This window comes from Pseudozyma hubeiensis (genome assembly GCF_000403515.1).
Source record: "Pseudozyma hubeiensis SY62 DNA, scaffold: PHS12, whole genome shotgun sequence".
NCBI lineage: Eukaryota > Fungi > Basidiomycota > Ustilaginomycetes > Ustilaginales > Ustilaginaceae > Pseudozyma > Pseudozyma hubeiensis.
The window spans coordinates 64587-83714 of NW_012133794.1; the positions used below are offsets into that span (position 1 = coordinate 64587).

The following is a 19128-nucleotide window of genomic DNA, read 5'->3' on the forward strand; positions in this document are numbered from 1 at the left end:
TTCTCACGGTAGAACACAGTCAGATTCGCCTTCCTATCACGTCAGGGCAGATTCGAGTACGTCCAGTCACTCGACGACGCTTCAAGCTGTAGTGTACCACAAGCTTGACGCTCCTGCGCTTCCGGCTGAGCTCATCACAACCTTCCCATCCTCCTCAACACCCGATCGAGAGCCTGTTCAAGCGGGTTTCTCACCTCTCCCTCCGCACATAGGACGACCCTAGGCTCCCTGGTGTTACCAGACGCTCTCAGCCTCCCGTCATGAAGCGCTGGAAGCAGGTCAAGGATCAGCTGGACGCAAAGCGCAACAACAACACCACCACCACCGCCGACACGATTCCACCATACAAAGGAGGCGGCATCTCTTCGACCTCTTTTTCCGACCTCAGACAGCTATCATCCCGAACATCCTTCAATGATGCCGGGCCATCCAGCTCCAATCTCTTCCCGCCAATGACAAAGAGCTCCAGTAGGACTTCCTTCGACATCCCAGGCCGCCTCAACAACTTTATCAGGAAGTCCAATTCCAGCTTGGAACTCGACTCAGCCTCGGCCGCCGCCGCCTACAATAAGTCCGTCGGCAATGCTTTCAAGAGGTTTCCCAGACCAAGGGCCCGCACCAACTCAAACTCGTACGGGCTCAACGATCCGGCCTCCTCTTCGTCGCCTTCCAAGGTAACAAGCCCTCGTAAGTGGGTCAACAGCCTTCTCAGCCAAGCAGCTCCCAGCGCCGAGCACCTCGAAACCGCTGCACAAGCACGCCTCCGTGCCGAGTCGGATGCCTCGAGGTCATCACCCGCCCCTGTCAGCTCCCTCGTGCTCTCGAATGGCAACGCAGTATCAACGTCTCGTCTGGTGTACACCATCGACTCTGGTCTGCAACGTAACACCTCTTCCGCCGGTCGATCCGCAAGCATCTACTCATCGCATCTCAGCTCTGCTTCCCGCTCCACCCCAGATCTCCATCGCAGCTCCGTCACTCGGCATCTTGACAACGGTGCCCTTACGATGGACTTGGGCGGTCCCCTGCCGCCCATTGCTCATCGAACAGACGTTGGGGATGACGTGAGCTCACCTGCTCCCCTCGTCGTTCGCAATCTGGACGAGGCTCCCAGAGGCACATATACCCCTGCCATTCCAACAGCTTCGGCCTCTGCTCAGCTCACATCAGTCTCCAGGCTCCGCAATCCGTGGTCGCCCGACTCACCTCAGATCCAGTCAGAGGAGGATGACCACGTGGATGCCTCCATTGCACGCGATCGCTTCAACTCGAGACTTGCTCCCGGCGAGGAGGCCGTTCTCAACATGCTCGACTCGGCCTCGGCCGTCGGCACTACGCTATCCGCGCCCGTTCCTCCGACTCCCTTTCAGACCGCAACACCAGGCACGCTGGCACGTTCCCGCTCCTTCGCAACCAGCGCCCGCTTTCAAAGCCCAGCTTCCGAATACAGCCAGGATTTCCGTTCGCCGCATCTGGCAGGCACCTCTTCCCCTTCAGCCGGTGTCAGGGAGGCCATCCGTCAGCGCGAGCTACTCGACTCCACAGCAACCGGATCGCACATACCAGCCAGCCGGTCAGCATTGTCGCCAGGCACGTCTGCTTTCCTGAGCAACGTAGACTCGGGAGACTCAGAACCTCTGCGCTCGAGCCAGACGTCCTCCTCCCTCTTCTATCAGCGAAGTCAACAGCCGTCCAGCGGTGCTATGTATGCCTTCAAAAAGGTCTCACGAGTAGCGGTCCCGACCACAGAGACTTCACTGCTTTCACCGCCAGCATCGGCACCGTCCATCGCGTTTCCACGACGCGGAACCGCCGCGTCCACCACTGTGCCCATCTCTCCCATCGATAGCAGTCTACTTGGCACTTCGGCGAATGCGACGAGCCTGTGGAGCAGACCTAGCAACGCGCCTGACACTCCCTCCACCACGCAGGACCCTACTTCTCCCTTGCCTTGGTCAGCCGCGTCCTCAGAGCCTCCCAAGTGGCCCACAACTAGTCAACAGCAGCAGGCGGATCATGCCGACAAATCAAAGTCCATCTACGCCGTTGAGCCCGTCGTCATGCCGAGCGAGGTCGAACGAGGGCTCGACAGTCGGTCAGATCTGCTGCGCACGGCCATCCACAAGCCCGATCTGCTTCGTCATCGCACCGACTTTACACAAGCCACCAGCATCTTTTCCAGCACCGACGCCCTGAACAACTCGCGGACCAGTCTGCAGAAGGAGGCCCTCTCCGAGACAGATGCAGCGCAAGCGAAAGCGGCGACCTCGTCCTCGACAGATTCAGCAATCAGCCGCCCACTAGCTCACGTTCCCTCCGTCAGCAGCTCCCTTGCCGCTATCCGAGGCATGTTCTCCAAAGCTGCATCTGCTGCCCTCGCTCCCACGACCACTGCAGATTCAGCGGTTCGCTCCACAGAGCTGCCTTCCGGCCTCACCTCCTCCACTTCGGTTGCGGCCGTTGCCAAGGAGCTCGAGCAGCGTTCGGCAACATCTTCTAGACCATCTAGTCCGGAAAAGCTCACCCTGCCCGCTTCGCCAACGAAGGCCAAGGATCTCATCGCCATGTTTGAAAGCAACTCGGCCAACGCATCGCCCACCATCGAGCATTCGAATTCATTCTCGCGCACCGCCACGCCCAAGAACAAGCTGTCGCCGACCAAGTGCGCAAATTCGGCAACAAGCAGCCTCAATGCAACACCCAAGCGCCAAAATCCTTTGTCGATCTCCGTCTCTCGGTCCAATCTTGGCCTCGCAACATCCAGCCCTGCCAGCGATGTGGCTGTCGAAGACGCATCACCTGTCGGTGCCAAGCTTCGCGCTCAGCGCTTCGAGGCAGGCAGGCTCAGGGCGAGACGCGCCGGTCTCATCGGTGTTGGTGGTGATAGCGGTGATGCCAGCTTCAGTGGTCTTCCTGGAGATGAGAACGACGACGATGAGCACGATGAGAACGCAGCTCCGGACAGCGTCCTGGGCGAAGCGCCCAGTGTTGCCGGCCGTTTCCGATCGCTGAACACCGCCTCACAACATTTTCGATCGCAGTCAACTCCAAGTGATGTCAGCATCAATGTGCTTGGACTGGGCTCCTCACCAGCGAGGCAGACTGCGATCTCCAACCGTGGTATCTCTCATGCTCAGGATAAGAGCAGCGGGTCTGTCTCGACGGGGTCAGGTAGCCTAGGAAGGAAAGGTGCTTTCCGTAACAGCATGATGGGCTTCATGGGCTCCCTTACCGGGAAATCGAATTCTGCCGGTACAGCTGGTGGCGGCGGGGAGCCTGGAAGCTTCGGTCAAACGCTTGCTCCGGGCTTGCTTTCCGAGCGACGAAACAGTGCCAAGTCGGATCAGGATGACAACGTGAGCACCGCTAGCGCCGCTACGCAAGGGACCACCGCCTCGTTCCGTCGCAAGAAGGAGGAGGGAAATCTTCCCCTCACCAGCGTCACTGCCATTCAGATGTCTGGGGAGCAACCCGGGACCAAACCACTTCGCGTCGGAGCGCTTTACTACTTCAACGTACACGATCCGAATCCTCGGTGGCTTCGCGTCAAGGCAGTGTTGCTGCCTTCGGCGGTCGCCATGAGCTGGATCCCGACAGGAGGTGGCAGAGAGAATGTGGTGCTCGATCTTCGGGCCTGCAGAGAGGTTCACTCTGTTCCAAGTCCCGACCACCCGAGCAGTATGTCGGATGTTGGAGCAGCATCTGCACGCAGACAGGGTCTTGACAGGATCAGCCCTTTCCAGCTCATTTTTGACGACGGCGTTGAGAGACTGGCGGCTGAGACTGCCAAGGAGAGAGTGCAATGGGTGACTTCAGTCTGGGACGTATCGGGAGGAGGGATTCGTCGGCCCATCAGCGCGCATGGCTCTGACCACGCCAATAATGGACACGATGCGCCGGCCAAGGCAGAACGTGTCGACGTTACGCAAACATTGTCGCCAGCCAGTCGAGAAAAAGCCCTCGTCAGCTCTAGCCCGACACGGTCTGTCCCTGCTCCTCTTAGCAGCGGCACTCATGGCTCACCTGCAAGGCCCATCTCGATGCGACCCGGAAGCAGCGAGGAAGTCATCGATCGCATCGGGTCCATCTGGAAGAGTGAACTGTCGTCCGAGCTGACCAACAAGGATGTTCAGCCGAGCTTTGGGGCTGCGATGAACATTGCAGCCGCATCCGCGCCGCCACCGCTTCCGCCCAAGGAAGCCCGCGCCTTGGCTGAATCGAAGAGCCTCAAGTCTGCACCCGATACCAATGCGGCAAATGCACCGAAGCCAGCTCTCGCGACTGCCGCTTCCGCACCACTGCCAACGACGTCAGCCTCTAACAGCCCTGCTCGAGCCAAGGTACGCAGCTGGCAACGACCGCCGCTTGACTTGAGCACCGGCTATGTGCATGACATCTCCCCAAGAACGCCGACGTTGGTCGAACCAACTGCGGACACCATCCGTTCGACACCAGCTTCGTATGCGGAGGACAAAAGCAGCAATGATTCTGTCATCGACAGCGCCAAAGCGATACAAGGCGACCAGTCACCCACCTTGTCGTCTCCAGACTTGGATGGGTACGCGTCTGCGCGCTCTCAGGGCAGCTTGATCGATGAATTTGGACCTCGAACTCCTGTCAGCGAGGCCGTGTTCAACTGGTCAAGGTTGGACAAGGAGTCGGATCTGGATCCGAGTGACTCGGCTTCTCAACGTCCTGCACGCAGCGAGTACGGAACCTTAAAGAGCACCGCCTCTGCTGCAGAGCGCAAGAGAAGTCTTCGCAGGAAAGGCGACGATGCAGCCCGTATTCCTGACGACGTCGTGACTGCAAGCAAGTCGACCAGCGAACGAACGCCAGCGCAGTTGCTGCGGGACAGTGTTCTCGGACCGACCATGGGCACCCCTGACTCCTCTGATGCCATCCTCAACGCATCACCAACAGGACGCGGCGATCGTCTCGGTACGGTGATCGAGGAGACATCGTCCCTAGCGCAGAGCACCAGAATCAACGCCTCTGTACGCAGCAACGCACGGAGCAAGCTCGATGAGATGGTCGCTCGAGCCATCGGAACTGGATCGGCCAAGTCGCCCGCAGCAAAGAGCGCTCTTTCGCTCGTATCGAGTGGCAGCATCAGCTCCAACGACGTCGGCAAGCTTCTTGAGTTCCTCGAAGAGCAGCAAAAAGAGCGTCTGTCGAAGGAAAAGGAGCTGGAGGATCAGATCAGAAGTTTCCAACAGGTCGTCACAGATCTTCAAAAGAAGAACTCCACCAGCAGCTCCCATCATTCTGCGACGAGGAAGGCCTCTATCACAACAGCCGGTGGCGATAGCAAGGTAACCCACATGTCATCGCGCGACTCGGAACTGGCTGCCATGCAAAAGAAGCTCGACATGGTGCTCGATCTAGTGACCAATGTTGTAGCAGCTCCAGCTGTCCACAAAAGGGCAAAGAGCGAATCCGGTACCATCCTCAGCACCGCCAACATTGGCGACGACGCTGACAGCGCCGAGGCCGCAAGGATCGAAGGTGTGCTCGCTAAGCTGCTCCGAAAGATGCAGGTGTCAGAGGATGCTGCAATGACGCCCAATTCCAAGGAAATGGTGCGAGCGGCTGTTCTGGCCCGGGATCCCAGCATGATCGACGAGTGGGACCGAATGCCCGTGGAGCTGCGTGGCAACGAGCTCATCAAATCGATGGAAGACCGGGCCAAACACGGCAGCGATGGACGACACGAGGCGATCCAGAGCGACTACGCCATGCGCCCGGAATCTCCCGAAATGGTTCGAGGAGGGAGTGCGCCCTCGGGGTCGGCCAATCCTTCCGGAACATCTATCTTCCCCGACGTTGATCCCAGGCGGCGCTCCTCTGCGTCCATGCCACGACGCGCGTCCGGTATGAGCATTGCAGCGAGCACATCCGGGACCGACCTCAGCCGGATCCCTCCGCGTAGCTGGACGTCCGAGAGAGGCGTCCCATCGCCTCCGCCAAATTCGGAATGGGACGCCAGATCCATGCTCAGTCGGCCAGCATCGCGAGCGACGACCCACATGGGCATGCCGGGACGTGCTCCCACCCAGAACTTCCGCATGCTCGGCGATCCAGGCTCGACACAACCGACGCCACGACCGATCATGGTTCAGAACGAGCCCAGCTACGGCTCGTTGGACATGGAGGCTGAGATCCGAAGGAGACGAGCACAGCAGCAAGCTGCCAGCGGTGCGCCCATTCCATCTGCACAGCTTGGCGGCTGGTACACCCCCAAGGTGGCACAAGTGGAAGGATCTGGGACGCAGGCTTCCTCCTCCTCAGTGACGGCTGACATGTCCAACGTCAATCTCGACAAGCCAGTTCCGCCGACGCCCAGTGTTCGATGGGCACCGGGCGACATCGTCGAGGAGCCTAAGACCGTGGAAGCGGGCGCCGAAAAGACGCCAGACGGGCTTGGTCTGTCGATGACGGCGGCTGCGATGGGCGAGGCCAAGTTTTCCGGGCCACCACCGACACCCGGCGTCGGCCAAGTTTCGTCTGCCGGCAGCGCTTCAGGCGGCTCAGCCCTCGGCACGCCCAACCCCGAGCTCGCCACGATCCTGCAGGCGCTCAAGCAGAGCGAGATGGCTCGCCAGACTCAGCTTCAGCAGCAGACCGAGATCTCGAGGTATCTCAACGAACTCAATGTCTGGCTTGAGAAGGACGTGGTAGATCGATCCAAGGAATGGCGCACCCTTGCCAGCGGTGTCACCCAACTTCATGACGAGCTCAAGGCACTCAAGGAAGGTCGAGCGTTGCCTTCGTCATCCGATCCGACGCAGACTCCCTCGCTTCAAAAATCAGCTGCGGAGGGGGCTTTGCACCTAGCACCGGTCCCGCACGGTCGTGCCGAAGTCACTACGATGGGCGACAAAGCGAACGCGCCAGTTTCGCCCGGACGCCGTCGACCGGCAGGCTCGCGAAAGTGGAACGAGCGACGCAGCGAATCGCCCACGGCCAACGACGCGGACAAGTCGTGGTACAAGCCCGACGATAACGAGCGAGGCGTCAAGAGCAGCTTCAAATCGAAGGCTGCCAAAGCGGCTGCTGCTGCCAGTGGCGCGCTGCTGATCCGACAAGCGCTCCGAGAGTGGGAAAGGTTCAAGATGATGCGACGAGCCGCGGGCATGCCTGAAGATCCATTGCCAGCCGATGCGACAGGTGATCCTGCTATCGACAGTCAGCTTCCCTTGCCATCGACGGCTTTGCAGCAGCTGCGGGATGCTGCGGATGCGGAAGACAATCAACGTATCGGCGAGCTGATCCGTCAATGTGCAGAGGCTGGATACGGTACACAGGCGATCATCGAGCTGACCAAGCACGTCGAGAGCAAGGCACCCGAGCCTGACAGCGACGACGCTGACGACGAAGGGGATTCGCCGCTGGATGGCGACACGCTCATGCCTACTCCTTCGCCCTACCGAACGCGGTTTGATGTGGACGAGGAGCCGGAGGAAGCCAAATCGGACGAAGACAAGGGGATCATGAAGATGGCGACGCCCGTGCCTGCGCGCGTCGCAGCCAAGGAGAAGGCGAAAGAGAAGGCTGTCGAAGAAGTGGAAGAGGCGGAAAGCGGGTCTGGACCCACCACAGCCGCACTCGCGCTCGCCGTCGAAGAGATCCTCAAGCACCTCCTTTCGTCCAAAGAAGAGGCCAAGCAAAAGCAGACCGAAGCAGAAGCCAGGGAAGCCGAACGCAGAGCCACTGAGGCGGAACGAGAGCGATCGATGCTCAGCCTCAAGGAGCGCGAAAAAGCCGAACTCGTCGATCTCCTCTACAGTCGCATCGCCGCCGATAAGGCAGCAGAGGAAGCCAAGCAGAAGGACCTCGATCCGAAATCCGCCATTGAATCGCTCGTCGCCGCCATCAACGCGCAGAAGGAGAACGAAGTCAAATCCGCCGCTGCCGCCGACGCCGCTCTCCGGCAGATGACTTCGGAACTGCTGAAGTCGACCTCGGAGCAGAACCACAAGCTCGTCGAAGCCGTCAACGCCGCTTCCCGCGACATGCTCCGTCACAATGTCCAACAGCACGCCGACGAATTCAAGCGTCTGCTGCACAACGAGGTCAGCGGCATGTTTGAAGATGTCGGCAAGATCCGGGAGGCCAAGAGGCATCTGGAGTTTGAGATCGCGGATCTGTGGAGTATCAAGTCGAGGCATTTGCAGACGGGAGCGGGGATGCCGATCGGGTACAATGTTCCGGGTGGGTATCCGGGTAGTCCTCAGGCTGGAGGGATGGGGATGGGGATGCCGATGCCGATGACTATGCCGGTACCTCAGATCACGCATATCCATGCTAGTCCTATGCCGACGCATCCTCCTGCGCATCTGTCGCCCATCCCACCGCAGCAAACAGCAGCATCTCCGGTAGCAGCAGGTCAGATCGACTCGTTGAGAGCGCAAAAGAAGGCTGTCAAAGCAGCACTCAGACAGGCCGTGGCGGACAGTGCGCCGCCAGCAGCAGCTCAGGTTGCACCCGCTCCAGCTCCAGCTCCTGCTGCGGTCGCTGCGCCTGCGGCGGCTCCAGCAGGTTTCCTCGCAAGGAAAAAGGACGTCCTCAACCCTTTCAGCATCAATTTTGGTCCTAGAGCTCCTGCCGCATAAATCCACCCTGTCACACACTCTCTACCAGCCCTTCATGCAACCCTTCAGAATAAATAGGTTCCCCTCATCTTTGCTGTGCTCATCATTGCATTTACAAACAAGTTTCTACCGCATCAACGTGGATGTGTGATCGACCGAGAAGGTTGTGTGTTGAACCGCGTCGCCATGTCAGTCATTTGACGAAACAGCTCGGGTCGGACGGTGTGCATTCTGCCGCCCAACCGTGAATCTTCGCAGCCATAACTCACAAACACGAAATGGTAAAAAGAGTAAAAGCAAAGCCTTTCTATGACTTCTCAATACAGAAAACGAAGCACCCACTCTCCTCCACCTCAAGGTTCCGGACTGTTACTGTCGTCCCTAAACGCCGCCTTGACCTGAGCAGCTGTCGAGCCACCGGGGCTGCCATTCGCGCCCGTAGGAAGCAAGATCCTCCTCCTCGCGTTGATGAACCAGTTTGAAACCTGCGACAGCGTCAATCCGGTCATACTGCACAACGAGCGCTTCTCATCCTCCGTAGGGTATGGATGACTGGCGTGCTCCAACAGCCACGTCTTGAGCAGATCGGTCACAGGTTTCGGCAGCTTGCCTCGTCGACGTGGAGGAGGTGCGATGCCTGCCGAAGGTCCGGGAGGGACGTGAGCGGCGGGGATGGGGATGATGCCACCGGGTCGACCCATGCTAGGGACACGTGCGTGAGGATGCATGTCGCGAGGGTCGTGCGGCATGTAGTCTCCAGGACCGTAGGGGGCGGCGTAGCGAGGATCGTGCGGGTGCCTGGCTCCTGGATGCGCCGCCATGGGCGCCATCCCGGGCGAAGGGATGGGTCCGGCACCTCCGTTGGTCGGCTTGCCTCCGACGTGGGCACCAGGCGGTGGGTAGGCTCCCGCGTGCGGTGAATCGTATGGGTCGTAGTACGAGTCCGAGTAGCGTGCCTTGGCTCCTGCGCCACCGTTGACGCCCAGGGGACCGTGGTAATACTCGTCCATCTCCGGGTCCGAGATGCGCTCGCGGGCAAAGTAGAGTCGTCGATCCGGATAGAAAGGTTCGGAATAGCCGTGCGGCTCGGGCGATGGACTCAGCCTGTCGGGATGAGACACGACGTCCATAGGTGGTGTATAGCGAGGACCTCGAGAGGCGACCACCGGTGCTCCAGGTGCTGCCGCTGTGTAACGAGAAGCAGCAGCGGGTCGAGACGAAAGGGGTGGGAGCAACGGGCGCGAGTCAGCGGCATACGGTGGGGGCGACGGCCGACGAAGGTAAGAGGAGTGGGGCGCGCTTCGACTGTAAGGATCATGCTGCAGCGGGGGCGCCTGGGATGAAGGCGGCGCTTGACGAGGTGCGTAGGAAGGCGAACGAGGCGAAGGTGCGGGGCTGTAACGGTCCGATCTGCGCGACATGGGCGGATATGGATGGCCTGCTGGTGGCGCTGCGTCGTGGGCTCCGACCCGATAGGCAGTGCGTGAAGACGAGGGCGATACCGGATACGCGTGGCGCGGTGAATAGCGTGGATCTTCCATGCGCGGATCTGCGTAGCGGTCGCGGCTTGCGTACGCTGCATCACGCGAGTAGGGACCGGGATAGGTGCGTTCGGGCGTCTCGCCTCGTGCTCGTGCGCGGTAGTAGTCGCCATCCGGATACACGGCACCACCGCGCGAGGGATATTCTGCCGAAGTCTGCCAGGCACCGCCGGACCTGTCTGCGCGCTCAGATGGAGGACGTCGGGCTCCCATATCCGACGAGATGCTGGGCTTGCGTTTGAGACCGGAAGAGGCAACGGGTGGAGAGAGTTCGCGTGGATCGCGATACGCGGCTTCGCGGTAGGCGGATCTGGGACTGCTTGCGTATTCACGCGAATAGGAGGCGGCGGAGACAGATGGGATGGGTGGACCAGGCCGACGGCCAGACATGCGGGGGCTGCCTCGGTCCGAATGCATGTCCCATTCTGCCGAATGGTTGGAGATCTTGCCAGCAGGAGAAGCTGGTCGGCGGAGCGATGGTGGCGGCGGCGAAGCGCGCCGAGCGGTGACGTCGGCCTTCTCGGAGGAGTTCATGGATGTGACTTGGGCTTTGGTCCAGGCGGAGTAAGGAGAGGGCCGATCTGACTTGGATGCGCCGAGTGAGTTGGTAGGTGGCAGATGCTCGAGATCGTACGAGATGGGCAAAGTGGCCGCAGTGCTGATGGAGCGTTGACCGAAACTCGAGACAGAGTGGCGATCGAACGAGTATTCGGAAGAACGAGCAGAAGCACCTGGAGGCGAGCTGTGACGATCTTCCGAGGAAGACGGGGCGGCAGGCTGGTCGCTCGGGGTGCCGACAGTAGAGCCGAAGCGAGGAGACGGAGCGCCGATGCTGGATGAGCTTTTGAGATGCAAGGCGTCGTGGATGCTAGGCAGACGAGGAGAGTGCTGCTGCTGCTGCTGCTGCTGCTGCTGCTGCTGCTGCTGTTCGCGGATGCTACTGACGGGCCTGGAAGAGATCGAGCTGACCATGATGCGACCGGCGATGCCGGAATCGAAGAAGGAGAGATAGTTCTGCGAGAGATGCGAGGCGGTCAAGACCGGTCGAAGTTGAGCGCTGTCGAGCCAGGTTCTTCAGCTTGACCAGGGTCACTGAAGTAGGGCAGAGATGACGCTCTGCCGGTACAGTTGGGAGTTCGCTGAAGAGTTGTGGATGGCGTGCAAGCGAATCGAGTCAAAGCGGATCGTTGTTGCACGGCAAGGATGCCGATGATGATTAGAACCGAAGGGTGGATGCGGTTTGAAACGAGCGACGTGTACAAAGAGTAGCAATGTAAGGGGGGGAAGGTTTACGGCTCTGTCAAGTAAAGCGAGAAGAAGCGGGAGACGATCCGGATGATAGAAGAGACGGATGACGAAGGTGGCGGATGGAGAGCAAGAAGTATCGAATAAAATGCGGACGCAAGCGCCACTGTCGAGACCAATTGGTAGCCGGTATATAATAATTAGTGGTGGATGTGCAGAGACGGGGCCTTGCTGCGAGCAAAGCCGATCTGGGTTGACGAGGCCAAGACAGGCACTGGCGTGACGTTCGCACCGAAAGAGCGGTGATGCAAAGGTGGAGACTAGGCGGAGAGCGAAAAGAGAACGGCGGTGATGGAAATGAGAAGAGATGCAAATACGAAGGAGGAGAGAAGTCAGCGGGAGGGGCGGCAAAGATTGGCAGGGTGAGGGCGGAGTTTGACGTGGACGACTCAGCGTCGCCCGATTCGAACGCTGCAGACGAGAGCGATAAACTGTATCATGGGTGGACGGGTGGAAAAGACAGACACGACTCAGGCAAACGACATGCAGAAAACGGCCGACCGACGAAGCGGCGAGCGACTCAAAAGGCGAAAAAGGGACGGGCGTCGGGCCTGAAACTGACAGAGTGACAGAGTTGACAGTGCAGAATCAGCCAAAGAACCGCTTTCGACGGCGTGGCAGCATTTGTCGATATTTTATTTCTTAGATCAATTCTTCGAAACCTGAAGTGGTCGACGGCGGAGATGCAAGGCGGTAGGAGAGGATGAGTGTGGGCGTGGATGCATGTGCCGAGCAGGCGACCCAGAGGGCCCATCTCATCCAAGCGAGAGGCGTTGACACGCAACCAAGCTTGTGGCTGCTGTCAAACCACAGAATCTACGACCCATGTCCAGCTGCCTGGATCCTAGCTCTCGTGTCAAAAACTCCAAATTGGCAACCACCTAAAGATTACCACTGACTCCAAGGGAAGGGAAAAAAAATAAAAATTTATTAATAGGAACTCGAGGGTGGAATTTGGTCCCCGAAACATTCGGGCGGGAAAGGAGTGTATGAGAAAAATCAGCGAGCCGGCTACTGTACACTGTAGTGTACCGGCAACTCGAAGCAGCGGACCGCGATCGGAGGTTGAACGCTTCGGGGCAGAAAACCAGTGTGTGAGACACGCAGGTGAGTCGCGTGATTTTTCTCTGTTCCAAGAATCTGCCAATTTGTTTCGGCATAATTTGAGTCTCGCAACTGCAGTAGGGGCGCATCTCGTAATCTAGCGTCAAATACAGAGTGTTTGTACGAAAGAAGACAAACCAAAGCACGCATCCCACGCAGACAATCACACGCCCGTAGATCCACACGTCACAGCCCCGTGTCATGAGCCTAAAATGTCATGACGGGCATTTCGACCCACGACCCGAGCCACACGTCCATTCTGACAGCCGAGCACCTCGCCAGCCGCCTGCCTGCGTCTCTATCCTCGCCCCATTGGCCCTTCCCGCCGTATAGTTGCCCTTTGTTGTCAAACTGTCCGTTGTATCAATTTATATCCAAATAACAACCTGGCTTTCGGGATCGGCACAATGTAGCAAGCAGGTGGCTGAGAAAGTGCATGATCTTCAGATCCGTACCACAGGGTCAACACTTCGGACCAAAGCTTTCCGAGCTCCCTCAGTTCCAAGCTTGATATCTTTGTTCCTGAAGCTTTACTTGCGAGCAGGTGCTCATGCCAGAACGCAGCGGGATCGCCAGACTCTCTACAAGGAGCAGCTGAGGTGGAGGAATGTACCGTGATGCTTCATGTCGCGGCCACGCTGAGTCATGACGTCGTCCCAGCAAACGCCAAGATGCTCAGGGCTTCTCTCTCACTGGACAGCCGGAAAATGATTCCGATCAGAAACAGCTGATACAGTCTTTGGGCGACGTGAAAGCACAGCTACTAGCAGGGCTATCACTCCTGCCTCTCATTCGAACCTTGCAGCTTCTCATCGCAGCAAAGTACGATACAATGGGGGACCGCAGCTTTTGGTGGTGACTGGCTCGGTGACGGTCGGTACAATAGAGCATGCGCAGACCGAGGTGCCCAACTTTGACACGCGTTGCCGAGCTGCAGTGGCACTCTTATGCTGCGCCCGCTTGACAGGAGAATGTCATTAAGGCGCTGACAATGGCGTCGAGCGTGGTGTCGATGCTTTTTCGACATTGTTCGTGGTAGCAAGCGTGCCAGCATAAAATTTCGACCTTCGAGAACAATGGCAGCACCAATGCGTTGTCTCCGCCGTCGGCACAAAGGGGCTCAGCTTTTCCAGAAACAAAGGGGGACTTGCTGAGTTTTGAGCCGTGTGAGCTGGCACAATGACCGTCCTGCCTAGTTCAGTGTCAGTTGCCGCCCTGATGGCGATCGCACAGCTCTGTTTTCTAGCCTCGCCTAGCAGCGTGAGGCAACGCGCAGCCGGCAATGAAGATCGACCTAAACCTTGAACGTGCTTCATGTCCTTGATCGTCTTTGCACCCACTTTGAGTGTGTCGCGACGACGCCAAACCGCGCAATTTCATTTGGTCTTGCTAATGAGTGGGCTCCCTTGTCCATGCTGTCGTACGATCTCGTGCAGTGACAAGCTTCGATGTGAAGTAAGTTGCTCAAACCTGCCGAGCAGGCTGATCTTGGGGTGGGCCACGCCTTGTGACTTTCCGTCGACGAAGTAAGATGACCGACCTGCTCGCCTCCCTTGGGACTGGAGATGCCCGTGGTCCAAGTCGTTCGGCGAGACATGTCGGCGAGGGATGACGAAGCTGTTGACAGATGCGGACGTGAATCAGGCACAGCACCGTGCACTGTAGCAGCAGAAGCAGCAGCAGGACGAAAAAAGGTCCCTCAGAACGCACCTTGCCGCTTTCTGACAGGCATGAACCGCGACTTGATTTTGATTTTAAAGCGCCACTGCAATGGGTGCCACGCTGCAGCATGTCTATTCGACCTGACGTGTCGCCAAGCTTTTGCTTTCGGCACGATGCTTCCGTCGATTTCTCGTGAATTTTCATCGATTTTCCATTTTGAGCTAAGGAGGAGCTGCACATGAGCTCTAGTGTAATTGGTTACTGGGTGTACGACGTTGTCAGACTGACGCAAGGCCTAAAAAGTGTATGACAGCGGAGTCAACAGACGATTCTGTGGGTCAAATTGCATGTGCGCCTCTTTGACTGCATCGCCGCACGCTGCAGCAGCTGCTGTCAGGCTCTTTTTCGAATGTCGAATTCTGTGGAAAGCTTGTTTGTTTTTGCCCTTTTCGCCCCTTTTTGTCCTCGGCAGTTCTCGCACGCTGCAGCCGACTTGTTTGACGGCCAGGCTTGGGCGCGGCTGCAAAATGGCTTCGGCATCCATTTGCCGCGCCGCTTTTCAAGAATGGCCATGCCTCGGCGCACATCACCGTGCACCTCACGACTCTGACCGACAACGTTGACACAAGTCCTCGCACAAGTCATGGACTCTGAAACGGCATCGAGGGGGCACTGCCAAAGCGTCTATGCTGCCGACTAGGCCAAAGGCGGTTGATCTCGCTATCCCCCTCGCGTCTGTCGGTCTTTCCCCCTTCCTCCGAGGCCTCGATCTTCCAGTCGTGCCGTGACGTGCGTGCTCGATCCAATGCTAGTCGCCTCGCCTCACCTCGCTTCGAGTCGGGTTGGGCTCGCTTTAGTGCCCTCGATTGGCGAAGGTCTCGCTTCCACTGTTGCCCCTTTTCTCGACGCCACCTTTTGTTCTCACACACCGATAGCTAAAGGGGAACGTGCAGTGTGCCGAGAAGAGCGTGCAGAGTGCAGGAGAGACTCGCGTGAAGGGCCAGGTCTGTTCCTGACTTCTACTTGCGCAAGGCTGACAGGCGATCATTTTGACATTCGGGAGCTGTCACCACCCACCACACTTCCGGCAACCAGCGCCGCCATACCAAGGCGACCGAATCGTTCCGCTCGAATCTAGAACTGAAAGCCATCAGACACGCTCGACATTGCAGCGTAGAACGTCGACAGATCTCCGGTCCATGCAGCAGCCGTGAGTTCCCCTGGACGGATGGGGCAAACGCCGTGCAGGTACATCGGGGACGCTTGACGACAGGCTCAGACCGTATCAAACAGCATTGATGATCACTTTCTCATGACAAGCAATGCTGCTTTAAGGACAGCGAAGATTATCTTGACCGGCAGCCATTCTTGCAAAGCTCCCGTCGACGGTTATCATCACGTTTCAGTTGTACTGACAGCCATCGCCGAGATACGTGACAATAGCTTGATTGCGACCGTCTTTCTTTGTGCGGTTGATGCAGGAAGAAACCTCTACAGATTCTTCGTCAGACTTAGCTTGCCTTTGATCGAGCCCTTTGTCGTTAATCGATGCGACGATTGACCCTTCCCCTGATCCGGAAGAGGAAGAAAGGGTCGAGTTCGGTTCAGCCCTCCACGATGCCAGACTAAGCTTTCAGGGTAGCACAATCCCGAATCACACCGCCGATCAGATCCATTCTGGACAATAGAACTAAACGCCCTCGCCTCTCATATCGTGCAGTAGTCCACGTTCCGGCACGTCACAATCTCAGCGCCAACTGAGGCATGCGATCCCATTGTCGTGAATGACACTGAACCTTTCAAAGGCTTTCAACACCTGCATGTGTCGTCGGGGGACACATGAAGAAGGTAAGCGCTCCGGCTCTTCTCGCAGCCGGAGCGTTGGACGACGCTGAAACCTTCCAGAGGAAGACTGGCAGTCCTTGCCGACGGCTCCTGTTGTCCATCAACTTCGCTGCGCAGTTCGTGCGAAAATCCCTCTGACAAACCACGATGCCGCCTTCAAGTGTGGGCGTGCATCTTGCTCGTTATCCACGAGCCCTACTTCATGGCTGTCATGATTTTTCAAGGCAATGTCAGATCTGCAGATACTGATGGTTGCGAAAATTTCCACGACGTCGCAGTGTGGAGAGAAACAGAAATAACGCAGGGGCCTTGTTGCATGCCATCGAAATCTCGACTTCTTTCAGTGAACACCAAGCATCTCTATCGAGCAGCATCATCCACATTGCTACTGCTGCCGTTGCTGCCGCGACACACGACTGGCGTGAAGAGCGAAATCTCGAACCACCATGTCACGTCAGCATCGCCCTTTCACCTGGGGTGGAGAACAGCACGGCTCGTCCTTCTCGGATCCCACCTCGCCGGCGCTCGAATCCAGCACCTTCGGTTTCGAACCAAGCGTTCCAGACATCTACAGAAGAGCTTGGCGCGCTGTGACTCAAGGCAACCTCGGCGAGTCCTTCGCTGATGCCTCGGACGCAGACATTCACCTCGGCCTCCTTCACAAGCTCCTCACCTCGGCGGGAGATCTAGGTCCTGGAAGCGCGGAGAGCATCGTCAATGCCACTTGCAAAGGCTCCCGCTGCTCTCGCACCGACTTCTTCTGTGCACTCGGACTACTCTACCAGCTTCAGCAAGGGGAGGAGCTCAATGTTCATCTGGTGCAACAGCGACTAGCAATGGGTGGTCTCGGAGCCCCTGAACTGAATCTCTCGGAGGCAGCGCTCAACGTCCACTCGCATCATACCTTTCCGCCGACGGCCGCCTCGAGCTCTTCACGCTTGGAAGTGCGACCGCCAGCACCGATGCGCGAAATGTCAGATCCGTGGAACGTCAGCAGCGGTGCCAGCTACAACGGCGTCGATGCACGGTCCGCGTATAACCACTATGACGGAATGCCGCAGCAGCACGACGCCTTGACCAGCTACGACTCCGCATTCCGTGGAGGCTTCGCCGCGAATGGATCTTCGGGTCCTTCTGAGCGTACGAGAACCTTCAGCGGGGACAACAGACGCTCCAAACAGCTCTTCACTCACAACGAAGACTCTTCCGTGGACGCAACCTCCGCCGCCGACCGCGCCCGGCAACAGGCAACACGGCACGAGCGACCTTTCTCGTACATATCAGAGACCGCCGAGGCTAATGCGGTGGATGCAGCGCAGGATCCGTCCGCTGAATTGCCAGAGGACGAGGTGACGGTTCGGTTGCGTAGCGAATTGGAAGGCTTCATCATCAAGCACAATGTGTACATTGTCAGTTCGAGTCTTCGCAAATCCCAAGTGACACGGCGATACAGCGACTGGCTCTGGCTGGCGGAGTGCCTCGTGAAGAGGTATCCTTTCCGGTGCCTGCCCGTTCTACCTCCGAAGCGGATCGCCATGCCCATCGCCGGTCGTCATCTCAGCGCAGACGACCTGTTCATAGAGAGGCGCCGACGCGGCCTCGAACGCTACCTTCGCATGCTGACATGTCATCCGATGTTGCGCGAGGATAAGCTGGTGGAGGTCTTCTTCACAGAGCCACGACCGATCGCGGAATGGAAGAGCTCTGCGCCGGCGCTCTTCCTCGACGAGGAGGGGCTCGTAAAGATGGTAGACGAGGCGGAACGGATGAGCATCCCCGAGGATCTGGAGCACAAGCTGACGCAGCAGCGTCAAGCCATCCCCGAGCTCCTAGAGCGATGGACGGCCATGGTGGCGCTGTTTGAGCGCATCGTCAAGCGCAACGATGCTGCCGCCGCCGACTACTCGCGGCTCAACTTTTCGCTTCTCTCGGTCATCGAGACGTCGGCGAAACGCTGGAGGCCGGGGAGCGACAATGGCAAAAAGACCGAAGAGATTCTGTCGACGACGGCTACCATCTTCCAAGACCACTCGGACACGACCTCCTCGCGCGTCTCGGCTGTTTCTCTGTCAACACTGGAAGCGATGAAGGGACAACGCGACCTGATCCTCTCCTTCCGCGACCTGATCGCTCGCATAGATCGTCAACTGGTCGATCCGATCGACACGCTCAAGAAGCGCATCGAAGCGTCCCAAAAGAAGATCACCACGCTCGCAGCCTCGGCTCAGGGCAGCAGTGCGAGTACACAGCAAGAGCAGGCGACGCTGTCGGCACAGGTGAAACAGGATACCCAGTCGATTCAAAAGTACCTCAATCGACGCATCCACGCCAAAAAGACGGTGTGGGAGGAGCTCATCTGGTTCCACCATCGATTCAAGGCAGTGGAGGAGGATGTGCAAAAGTTTGTTCGAGACGAAGCCTTCTTCCTCTCGAATCTGACGAGCATGTGGGAGGCGACCGAGATGAAGATGAAGATGATTCGATGATCGAGGACACGCAGGCTGTTTCATCGAGCATTCTGCTAACGAGAGCAACGGGCCGCTCCTACCTTGGTAATCAATGACGGTCTCTACCTCTGTATACTGTATCGCGTGTCTCTCTGTGCGTGTTGCCAGTGACAATAACCAAACGAGTCGGCAGTCCCCAATGATGAGAAGGCACCGAGACATGCTTTGTCTGCCGCTAGTCGCAAAGCGAATTCGGACTGCAGACAGCTGTGGTGAGCATGAAAAGGTGTGTTTGTGTGTTTTCAGGGTGCTGCTGCAACATGCTTGCTTGGTCGTGCATGAGAGTATCACGGGAACGGGAAATTTTGGATTTGATACTTTTTTCCGGAGCTGAGCCAGCTGCACCCTGACCTTACCGCCCGTGACGCTTCCCATCCAGTCCCGGACACCATTCCCATCCGTTCCCGTGGTCTCATCCCCACCTTCTTGACAAGCTCATCGTGACTTTGTGACATAGCTGCACCTTTCAACACAAGTTCACTCCCTTCCACTTCCAAAAGGTACAAACAGTCACGCCTCTCCAGAATCATCACTGGTATAGCACACTCAGCAAGACAACTCGCCTCTTTG

The 19128-nt window shown here is 58.0% G+C and overlaps 5 protein-coding genes across 5 annotated transcripts; 4 read left to right on the forward strand and 1 right to left on the reverse strand.

The window, feature by feature from the left end:
* Window positions 1–260: 260 nt before the first annotated feature.
* On the forward strand, window positions 261–8615 carry PHSY_000882 (hypothetical protein; the record flags this gene model as incomplete). Its single annotated transcript, XM_012331514.1, has 1 exon — window positions 261–8615. The coding sequence occupies one exon, from the start codon at window positions 261–263 to the stop codon at window positions 8613–8615; it is 8355 nt and encodes a 2784-aa protein (XP_012186904.1).
* A 332-nt stretch (window positions 8616–8947) lies between these two features.
* PHSY_000883 (hypothetical protein) lies at window positions 8948–11107 on the reverse strand (the record flags this gene model as incomplete). The annotated part of the gene is made up of 1 exon (XM_012331515.1): window positions 8948–11107. The coding sequence occupies one exon, from the start codon at window positions 11105–11107 to the stop codon at window positions 8948–8950; it is 2160 nt and encodes a 719-aa protein (XP_012186905.1).
* A 578-nt stretch (window positions 11108–11685) lies between these two features.
* PHSY_000884 (hypothetical protein) lies at window positions 11686–12009 on the forward strand (the record flags this gene model as incomplete). Its single annotated transcript, XM_012331516.1, has 1 exon — window positions 11686–12009. The coding sequence occupies one exon, from the start codon at window positions 11686–11688 to the stop codon at window positions 12007–12009; it is 324 nt and encodes a 107-aa protein (XP_012186906.1).
* A 420-nt stretch (window positions 12010–12429) lies between these two features.
* On the forward strand, window positions 12430–16189 carry PHSY_000885 (pH-response regulator protein; the record flags this gene model as incomplete). Its single annotated transcript, XM_012331517.1, has 5 exons — window positions 12430–12547; window positions 13350–13447; window positions 15142–15210; window positions 15302–15416; window positions 16080–16189. The coding sequence occupies 5 exons, from the start codon at window positions 12430–12432 to the stop codon at window positions 16187–16189; spliced, it is 510 nt and encodes a 169-aa protein (XP_012186907.1).
* A 308-nt stretch (window positions 16190–16497) lies between these two features.
* Window positions 16498–18537, forward strand: PHSY_000886 (hypothetical protein; the record flags this gene model as incomplete). Its single annotated transcript, XM_012331518.1, has 1 exon — window positions 16498–18537. One exon carries the CDS (start codon window positions 16498–16500, stop codon window positions 18535–18537), a length of 2040 nt encoding a protein of 679 aa, XP_012186908.1.
* Window positions 18538–19128: the final 591 nt, after the last annotated feature.